Genomic DNA, 11366 nt, shown 5'->3' on the forward strand with positions numbered 1-11366 from the left:
TAGAAAAATGGTTGCGTAGTCTATTAGTAAAATCGGAAGCATTTTCTGTGCCTTCCGCTGAATGCGAAGACAAGAACTCTCCCGGTAATCTTAATGGCTCGCCATAAACTAATTCCGCTGAGGTAGCGCCGAGGTCTTCTTTCCAGGCGGAACGAATACCGAGTAGAACCGTCGGAAGTATTTCTGTCCACTTGTCGGATCCGTGGCACCTTATAGCCGACTTGATCTGTCGGTGAAAACGCTCTACCATCCCATTGGCCGCTGGGTGATACGCCGTTGTGCGAAGGCGTGTGGATCCAATTAAATTGTTCAGCGCAAAAAATAATTTGGATTCGAACTGCCTACCCTGATCGGTGGTAATCCGTACGGGAGCACCAAACCGCGCTACCCAACCGTCATAAAAGGTTCGAGCTACGGTTTGGGCCTCCTGATCGACCATGGGGAAGGCTTCCGGCCACCGCGTATATCTGTCTACACAGGTCAGACAATACCTGAAACCTTCGGACACCGGTAAAATTACTATGTCTAAATGAATGTGTTCGAATCGCGCAGAAGGTTTAACAAATGTAGCCAATGGTGCAGTCACATGACGGGAAATTTTTGATCTTTGGCACGGTATACAGCAACGTGTCCACGTGCGAACATCTCTTTTAATCGACGGCCAAACATAACGTTGCGTTATGAGCTTGATCGTCGCGTTAATACCTGGATGTGATAATACATGTAACATATTAAAAACTGCGCGTCGGAAAGGAGGGGTGACATAAGGTCTTACATTCTTAGTCGAAATATCGCAAAAAATTTCGGAAGACGTGCCAGGCAACGAGACTTTGCGTAATTGCAGGCTAGATTCGCTATTCAACAACCGCTGCAACTCCTCATCCTGGGCTTGCGATTTTGCCAATTCTTCGAAATTAATCGAGTGGTTAACCGTTTCCACTCTGGACAGTGCATCGGCAACGACGTTGTCTTTACCGGAAATATGTTGAATATCTGTAGAGAATTGCGCAATGTAATCTAGGTATCGGAATTGTCGAGGAGAGCATTTATCTAATTTCTGTTTGAAAGCGAAAGTTATGGGTTTATGGTCTGTAAAAATCGTGAAATGTCTGCCTTCGAGCATATGTTTGAAATGTTTTATTGCTAAATAGATAGAAAGTAGTTCCCGGTCGTAAGCTGAATACTTCTTTTCGGCAGATCCTAATTTCTTAGAAAAGAATGCTAATGGTTGTCGTTCGTTGCCGACGCACTGATGTAAAACAGCTCCTACGGTGTAATCAGAAGCATCGCAGGTAACCGAAAATGGAGCGTTGACCGCAGGATGAGAAAGCAGGGTTGCGTTTGCTAAACTATTTTTGGTATTTTCGAAAGCCTGACGCGCTTCCGAAGTCCAGGCTATCGGGGTCTTGCCCTTTAAATTGCCGGCTAAAAGGTCGTTCAAGGGTGCTTGAAAGCGAGCGGCATCTGGGATAAAACGGCGGTAAAAATTAAGCATTCCCAAGTACTGCCTCAAATCCTTCGCGTTTTTCGGAAGGGGAAATGACTTTATGGCTTGTACCTTGCCGGGCAAAGGTTGAGTGCCGCTTTCATTTACCCGATAGCCTAGAAATTTAACTTCTTCCTGTCCGAACGTGCATTTATTCGGATTAACAACAATGCCATAATCTTTTAATCGTTTAAATAATAATTCTAAATGGCGCAGGTGATCGGCTTGGGATTCTGAGGCGACCAAAATGTCGTCTATATACGCGTAACAAAAATCGAAACCGCGTAAAATTTCGTCGATAAAGCGCTGAAATGTTTGCGCGGCATTTCGTAACCCGAACGACATGTACGGGAATTCAAAAAGCCCAAACGGCGTTGTAATGGCCGTTTTTCCGACGTCTTCCGACGCAACCGGAATCTGATTATAAGCTCGGACGAGATCTATTGTGGAAAATACCTTTTTGCCACTCAGTTGTTGCGCAAAATCCTCAATGTGACGCACGGGGTATCGGTCGGGAATTGTCCGTGCGTTTAACGCTCTATAGTCACCGCAAGGCCTCCAAGCTTCTTCGCCCTTCTTCGGAACCATATGAAGGGGTGCTGACCACGCGCTCTTCGAAGGACAAGCGATGCCCATCTTCACCATCGCGTCGAACTCCTTCTGGGCAGCCCTGAGCCGGTCCGGTGCAAGCCGCCGCGGCTTGCTGGAAACGGGTGGTCCAGGGGTTGTCTCGATGTAATGCACCGTTTGGTGCGTAGTCCTCATCGGGGTGCCGCTAGGCCGTGTAAGTTCCGGCATCTGCATCAGGAGCTGGTGGTAAACGGTAGTCCCTGCTACTGTCTTCACCGACGGCGTTTCATCCTCGGCTCGTGTTCCGCGGACCGTTAACGACGTGGTCCGATCGACGAGGCGACGATTGCGGATGTCCACCATAAGATCGAAGTGATCGAGAAAGTCTACCCCGATTATGGGTTTTGTAACATCCGCAACCACGAATCGCCACACGAAATCCCGTCGTAGGCCGAGGTGCAGGTTTAACGACACTGTCCCGTAGGTGTTAATTACACTCCCATTCGCCGCCGCCAGCTGGTACTCCGATCTTTCTCGCAATCCGCCTAGCAGGCGGCGCGGAAAAACGCACAAATCGGCCCCGGTATCCACTAAAAATTCCGTCTTCGAGCTGTTGTCTAAGATGAAGAGGCGGCGTGATGCTGGATTTGTGTCGCTGGCCGCCATCAACGACTCCCCAGGTCGTTTCCCTGATCCGTGGCGTTCCAATTGCACGGTGCAACGCACCTCTGCGCGGCCGGACCGAACCGCCAATGGTACCAGCATTTCCCTTGATGGTCCATTTGTCCTCCCGCGGGCCGCTCTCGCGATCGCGATAGAGATCGTCTGCGGTAGCGCGAGTTTGGATGATTTCGGTGGGTCCACCTGCGACGGGAAGATTGCCCCTGGTCCACCAAGGATTCACGGATGGCAGAAATTTCCTGCCTCAAGGAAAGAGCCAATTGCGACATCTTAATGTTTAACATGGCCTCGATGCTCGGGCCCGGCGGGGGTATTTGGCAGGATGCAGATACGCCCGTAGTCGCGGCCTCCGTGACGTGTACCCGCGGTGTCATCGTATCCGCGACAGCGTCTGCCAACTCTGCTACCTTATCCAGCGGGGTGTCCCGCTGCGTGGATAAAATCACCTGCATATTAGCAGGTAGCCGGCCCATCCAAAGCGTCCGCAATACACCGTCCGAAAAAGCCGTACCGGCCAATCCGCGCAGGTGACGAAGAAATTGGGACGGTTTTCTGTCCCCGATTTCCTCGTGTTCCAATAACCGCCGCGTTTTCTGTTCCTGCGACGCACTAAGCCGGCGAATGAACTCATTTTTTAGCGTCGTGTACGGATCCGCGGCCGGGGGATTCATGATAATGTCTCTTACTTCCGCGGCGTGTCGCGCACCTAACGCGCCGAGAATGTACCCGAATTTCGTGGTCTCCGACGTTACATTGGATACCTCAAAACTTCTCTCTACCATTGAAAACCACATCTCCGGGTCTCCCGGACAAAACTCGGGTATCCGTACAGCGACGCGATCAACTGCCAACGGCACACCCACGGATGTCCCTGCGTTAACGTTAGGGTCAGTCATTTTACCAGTCTTGGTCACAAAAAAAAAATAGTTTCACCGCACACACACACCGCGCTTACTATTTGTCAGACCGTGTCCTTTTCTTATGTCCTTAACACTATACACTTATTTCTCTACACTAACTAATATTGTCCGTATACAAAAAATGTCCAAATTTTCTTAAAAAAAACTTTACTTGCGCGGCGAGATCACGTCGGGGTCACCAATGTGGGATCGGGAAGATAATGTCTCCGCTCTGTTCCGTTCCGCACAATTTTATTGTTGCTGTCGTACAACGACGTGACTCGTGGTGCGGGTTACGCTCGACTCTCTGGTACGATCATCGCCACCGTACCAAGAGGCCTTCAAAAACAAAAGACGGTCAGAGACGACGACAACGGCTTTTCGGCTCACGCGGCTCTGGTCGTCTCGTGTGCAACCATCGTCTCGTGTGCAACCATCGTCTCGTGTGCAACCATACATTGTAGCGGCTTCGAACGGCTAAGGCGTATGTGGTGCCTTGGCCGCCACAGTTAGTTCATAGACGGAAATACTGTTACAAAGATAGTTGTTTGTTGTTTGTATTGTAATTGTAGGGGGTAGGTGGTGAAATTTTTCGGCGAAATTGAAACATTTAAATTAATCGACTGATACTTGATTTTAGACCTTAAAAATCCTGTTAAAAAATAATAAAATTTCTGTAATTTAATTTTCTGTCCCACTTCCTCTAGCGTTCATTTCTAAACTCGATGGTAAGGTTGCGAGTGACACGAAAATGGTAATGGGGCTCTAAAGCCCCATAAAAATGGGCCGGAAAAATACATTGGTTGAAAGGTATACTCATATACCTTGTCTGTGATTTTGCTTTTAATGCTATATCAACAAAAGTTTTGATCAAAGATTATTTACGCATTGTACGGTCATATGATTCTAAAATCAAGATACTTTTACCACAGACGAGGTATATGAGTAGACCTTACATCCAATGTATTTTTTTATTTTTCTGGGACTCTAGAGCCCCATTACCATTTCCGTGTCACTCACAACATTACCAACAGGTTACAGAAACTGAACACAAGGGGAAGTGAGACAGAAAATGAAATTACAGAAATTTTGTTGCTTTTTAACGGAATGAGAGCTATACAGACCAGAATTGCACATCAATCGACTAATTTCATTGGAAATATAAAATTATTAAACTAGACTTCATCACAGTTTCAGTCAACTATCATTCTTGAACTAGTACTACTTTGATGAATTTCTTGGTGCTCTTTAAGATTATAAAAAAATGCTTAATAGTATCTAGCCACTCATATTTTCGGGAAAGAATTTTTTTCTCAAAAGTGCGTAGGATTTCAAGGGTATGTGTATTCACAAAAAATCATGAGCTCTATTTCAGAAAAAAGTTTCATTGAAATATATTTATTATTGTAAGAGTTATGGCTGTTTGAAAATTTGACCATTTTTATGGGGTTTTTCTTATTTCGCGGGGCCAAGGATCAACTTTTCGAATATTTTTACGATTTCAATATATTCTCTACAAAAATACGCATCATTTGCCTTTCGAAACATTAAAATCCTTCAATCCGTTCAGAAGTTATGACGTTTTAAAGATACACATGAAATTTTGGAGTGACATTTCTGGCCTGAAATTATATTTTCGGTAAGGAATTTTTTTCTCGAAAATGGTTAGGATTTCAAGGGTATGTCTATCGACCAAAAATGATTGTAATTGACCCCTACAACCAAAATTAATTTTCTTAGAATGATTTGAAATCTTTTAATTTCGCCGAAAAATTTCTGCGCCAAACCCCCTGTCAATTTTTCTTAAAAATTAATTTCTAAGATTTTGTGACTATTATTTCGTGTCACATCTTCGAAATATATATTTTGTCTTATTATATCATAGTTTATTCGAAAACCGTTGTACATTATAATAAAATAAACTAATAAATATTCCTTAAAAATAAACGTTGCTTCAACTTTTTACTTACAAAACCTATAATTTTACACAAAATTATTTTGGGAATACATGCGTGACCAAAATAATATATTGTATATTACAAGTCTCTGAAATATAGAGAAACATACATCATACGTTAAGAATATTTCACAATGCGCGCGAATAAACGTTATTCGCGGGGATCTTTGGTTTCATTTCAACGTGATAAGAATAGTTGAGCTGCAGAACGACGTATCGATTGTTCACGAAAGCTCTTTTAAAAGGGTAGGCGTTCCCTTGAAAAAGTACTGGGCAGAGGGGTGGTTTCCCTGCGGCCTTCGCGGTCCCATTGTCCACAACGTCCCACAGATCGACCATCTGACACCCGATCGGTCTAAAATAGAAGAATCCTTTAGTGCAAGCACGAGTCGTGAAGCTTCTTATTCAATCGTGTCTACTACTAAAACTGTTCAATTACACGTTCGCGAAGCCAAAACATAGCGGCTCTTCCAGCACAACGTAATCGACGCTCATGTTCTTCAGAGTGAAGTACACGGACGCGACATCTTTTCTACTGAAGATCTCGTACACTTTCATCGTTCGATCTCTGAAACATAGGGCAACCGACCATACATATCGAAACGATGAAAATGGAGATACCGGGATCACTGAAACGATCAGTGTACCTCATTTCTCTGCTCTCGTAGTAAGGATTGTTAACAACGGGTCTTCCTGCGGAGAGCATTAAATTCGCCATCAAAGACATCTTTCCGGCGAACACCGCGTGTTCAGGAGTGTTGTTCTTTATCCAATAGAACAGCTCCTCCTGTTCGATATTGCTGTACTCGCCTATAGCACAACGCAAGTAGGCTTAAGGACGACGACAGTACGTGTATTCCGGACGTTTTAACACGTTGACTGCCAACACAATTGTAAACTAGATAATCTAAAATTTTCCTTAGCATTTATTTTCTTTATATTATATTATCACTTGATTTTTAAAAGTTGCACCACAAAATTGCATTGATATCACTAGTTGTTCGTGTTAATAAAAATTCTTGGACTGCAAAAGGTTAACGTCTCGACTCAAGAATTCATTTTTTTAGTTTCAAAGCGAAAAGTTCGTGATGTACGTGACAGTCAAAGTGTTAAAGCTTTGCGAGAACGGTATCATTACCTATGATACTACGTTCTTCCCTGAGATTCTCTAAACCGTGATAGGACATGGCGGATATCAGTAAAAGTATAACAGCTGTCTTCTTCATGTTATTCTTCAAGCCAAGTTTCTCTAAGTACCTGTTCGAGCAAACTGTGCCAGCTATTATACAGAGATGGGGATTCATGAACAGTTTTAGCCTCATAATGAAAACCGCCATAATAATGAAAGCACCAGTCTGTAGGCCATTGTAGGCTAGATCTGCTTCTATGCACTTAGGGTAGCCTTTAACTATGTAATTTCTGTACCAAAAATAAAGCGCCAACATGCCGGCGAGTATCGCGGACGACAAAAGCAAAGTCTTTATGATCGCCTCGTAGCTTCTGTATTGCAAGAAATCGAACTCGGCCGAACACGTGTACAGCATAGTGTGAAAGTCCTTGTAATCGGTCAATTTTGCTTTCAGTATGTTGAAGACATGCTCGTCGTGTTCGGACATGAACTTGCAAGACTTTAATAATTTTGTGCATACGATCACGAAAACAATTTCGAGACTCGTTTGCAGTTTTGCACCCATACGCGACGATTGTTTGTGCAAAAGGCTTGAAACCGTACTGGTTAACAGAAGGCAGAAGTACAAAGAGGAAAGTAAAGACGTATCGTCCATCACGACGATTAATATTATCATGGGCCAAACGTGAATTCCGCAAATGCATTTAAAGAGATCGTTCGAGATTATTCTCATCCATTTGAGTATTAGTAACGCGATGATTTGCGTGGCAAAAATAAAATGGGAAAATTGCCAACAACGCAAACTGATCGCCGTCGATATACCCATCGTCTGAAAAAAGATACAGCCTAGCGTTATTGCATTGGAAAAATTTTTCCAATTGATCGAACGCCTCCACGTACCAGGCACAATTCCTTCGATACTTTGTTCAAGTTTTGTTGCGTACCCTCTCGAAGAATTATAGTCAGTATGTACATCTGGCACAGTATGAAAGGGTATGCAAAAGTCTCGCGCAACGGCGGTGTCCACTGGACACGCGTGCACTCATTGTGATTGTAAAAGAACAGTAGCACCGTGACGATACCGCTGCTTACACTGTTACTCAGGTACACGGAGTAGTAAAACAGTATGGCTACCGTGAATATAGTAGATAACCACACGATCTCTAAATAAAAATAAATAGGAACACCTAGGCCTTCGCAACTTATCACCGGTGGCATACCATCTCCTCTTTCTATCTGAAAAAAATTTCTCTCTAGTTATCCTACAGGAGAGGCCATCTAGATTATTTCTTTCAATCACAGAGAGTCGATCAACAGGTTGAGTAAATTTCGTTAAAATTATTATGCAAAAGTTTCCATCGTTTTTATAGCAGATCTCTCTATTGATATGTTATAAGGTATACAATATTTTTAAGGGGGGAACACTTATTATTTTAAGACTCCCTTATTTCGTTTTGTTGCCAATTTTGGTCGTTTTCTCATTAATTTTTCATTTAATTCCTAAAGTTGTTGTCGGCATGGAACTGATGTAACATTTTATTTTACACTACTTAAGTACTTATCAATTCATAATATTTACTTACAAATTTTAGAATTTATTAATGGTAAACGTTCTAAGATAGCGTTGTATGTACATATATTCAAGCGTCAATCAATAGTAATTACTCAACCCATTAATAAACAGACTCTAAGACTCAGATAATTATACTGTAGGACGATCGAGAGAAATTCCAGCGAGATCAGAGGTAGGAAGTCAATGTTACTCTTATTAAAAATTTTTTTATCCGATCTTGTAACCATTAAAGAAACATACAACCTCATTGTAAACTTTTTCTCAATATCTCTTACTGTTCTCGAGATATTCGACATGAAAGATAATTCTACATTTTCATTAACACATTGTCTGCTACGCCAATTTTTTATCCTCGATATTTATTTAAAATTATAATAATATACGATTATTCAATGGTGTATCTGTTATTTTACAACATCCCTAATTACAGTAGCGTTACTTATCATTTTACAACGCGTTTAAAATACTCACCAGTGACCACCATGACAATCAAAATGTTAAGAAATTATTTCACCTCCTAAAAGTAAATTATGACAGGGAGGAAAATAGGTTTGTGTTATGGACGATCTATTCTAATTGTACACAAAGTTTCGTAAGTTTTTGAACATCCAGATTTTCAAATTTCAAATATTCGACCACATAGTCTTTCAGTCTCAACACATACTTCGACTGGAATTACTTTCCATCATTTTATATTAGGTTTCTATACCTAAAGGTGTCAATTCTTTAAATCTCAAACCTTCAGCAATTAACCCCTCACACAATGCATTTGTATGTATAACTTGCACAAGTCATATATATCAGTTTCTACATTGTTCTAAAGTATAATTTACGATTAGCTGCTGTTTTATTATAATATTCGTTAATGAAATTTTATAGCCTTACAAGAGTAACTAACAGTTGTGCCATCATAGATTTTTTTGGTAACATTCTATAGAATACTTGCAAAGAATATATTCAAAAAGTTATTTTTAATATGTTATCGAAGAAAAATGATTAAACTTTGAAAATAATTTCAAATTAAAATTTTAAAAGATGTTTTTTTATACCATTAGTAGAAATCTGATGGGTATTTGAATTCAAGACCCCTTTTCTTAAAAAGTAAATGCTCTACATGCTCACTCTACCCTGTTTTCAGAAGTCTAGCAGCTACGCCGATTAGTAAACTTTAAATTTGATATGTTGAAGGGTTAAATGCCTTAATGTGTGCAAATTTAATAGAAATAAGTCTCACTTGCCAACACTGGTCTATTGATATGATTCCTAGACTTTTAGCATAATGGTAAAGCCACCCAGCTACCAACTGTAAATAATTAATTGTTATTCTTCCAGACTCTTGTAAGCTACCTGATAAAAACCCACGAGCTGGAATAAAATACCTCTGGCAGTAACCTGTACTTTTGGGTAGCATCAATAATATTTCCATACTCTGAAATGTTATCGTTGCTGATTTTGTTTAAACCCTCCATGAATGTTTTTGACTCTGCGATTATCTTATAGTACGAGTAATACATTCCCTGAAGTAAAAACAAAAGAAGTCATACGTGCTGTCCTTACGAGAATTCCATCGATGCATCAAACCTTCGGGGCAAATACAGTTTACTTTTCCCCTTTGAATTGTTAGACTTCTTCAAAAACTAACCTAAACTTCACGAATACGAATCATGTGAAATTTTAAGTTAAATATTTTGAAATTGATTCCTCGGAATGAGCAATTGGATAAATAACTTTATAAATCGATTTATATTAAAAAATTCAAAGTAAAATGAAGACGTCGAATTCTGTTTTGTTGAACGTATGCATTTTTTAAATAAATGATATGGGGAAAGTATACTGTATTTAAAGCCCAAATGTGATGGGTACTCGTACCATTTCCGTACGAAAAGACATTTCCCTCTCGATTTCAGACAGATGCGAGAAATGCCGATCATTTTCGAAGAGCGTGGAGACATGCCACCGATGAAAAAATCCGAAACTCCAACCTGACGCAAAAAAATGAGAGAATTTTATGGTATGTTGGTGAAAAAATCATAAATTCTGTCGTCTTTGAATGCGGAGAAACTCTTACCAATTAAATTCACTGCCAATTGATACAAATCGATGCTTCCACGATGAGCTTTGGTTCCTACTCTACGCTTCCTGTCACTTTCCGTCGCCATTTTGGGAAAACAACTGTAGCTTCCATAATGCGCCGCGCAGACTGCTTTGCGCGCCACTTTCCGCGTCATTTTAAAATGTCTATCGCTCATCCAAAAGTCGTTCTTCGTTTCTTTTCATTAAAAATATCACACGGAGATTGTGAATTGTAACCTTGATATCTGAATAAAAACAATAAAACAAGTATGCACATTATTGAATATTCGTTCAGTATGAAACACATTAATTTACGTGAAACTTTGGGCCCAAAATTAGCAAAAATCCCTACCTGAACAAAGTAAGAGGACAATGTGCATTATGCACGAGTAAAAACATGTAAGTATACGTAAGTAAGTACACGATTAAAGAGTAAATAAAACAAATATGCTTAGGTAAGAAGGAGAACAGTAAAACTGTACATTTTATACTTAGAATAGAAACGATCAAATTAAAAATGTAGAAGGAATTTAAGTTCCTTCGATCTCCTTGTTTAGTCTTGTCAAGCAGTTATTTCGTCAAAGAAAATGAAACAAGGTACTTAAATCGAATCGTACAGGAAGAGGTTCCGCGTTTCCGAAAAGAGGTTCCCGTTTTTCCCAGCATCCCGCCTCGACTCAGGACTGCTAACAAAGATAGGGATCCCGAGTCGAGAACTTCCACCGATTGGCGCATGACACAATTGCCGTGCACATCGAAATATTTTCAGAAGAAGATATAAAAAAAGAATCGAGTTTTTTAAAATTCTAAACAGAAACATCTCCTTTTTATTACTGTAAATTGAGCTTTCATTACCACAATAAGGAATACACACACGAGCCTCAGAGAATAAGTAGACATAGTTGAATTGTGCGTGGACCACAAACTGAAATTTACACGACGAAAGGTTTCCTTTTCTGTGTACGATATGGATCCAGAGTTGGGAAAATTTTATTTGA

The 11366-nt window shown here is 40.7% G+C and overlaps 1 protein-coding gene across 1 annotated transcript; it reads right to left on the reverse strand.

Moving 5' to 3' along the window:
- Positions 1–5722: 5722 nt before the first annotated feature.
- LOC122400657 (probable C-mannosyltransferase DPY19L1) lies at positions 5723–10454 on the reverse strand. The gene is made up of 9 exons (XM_043402213.1): positions 10364–10454; positions 10165–10277; positions 9675–9812; positions 9530–9598; positions 7623–7958; positions 6732–7551; positions 6241–6403; positions 6033–6161; positions 5723–5948 (listed from the first exon to the last, which is right to left on the reverse strand). Exons 1-9 carry the CDS (start codon positions 10452–10454, stop codon positions 5723–5725), a joined length of 2085 nt encoding a protein of 694 aa, XP_043258148.1.
- Positions 10455–11366: the final 912 nt, after the last annotated feature.

The sequence above is a fragment of the Colletes gigas genome, unplaced genomic scaffold, assembly GCF_013123115.1.
Source record: "Colletes gigas isolate AHSC1104 unplaced genomic scaffold, ASM1312311v1 Colletes_gigas_Sc00002, whole genome shotgun sequence".
Taxonomy (NCBI): domain Eukaryota; kingdom Metazoa; phylum Arthropoda; class Insecta; order Hymenoptera; family Colletidae; genus Colletes; species Colletes gigas.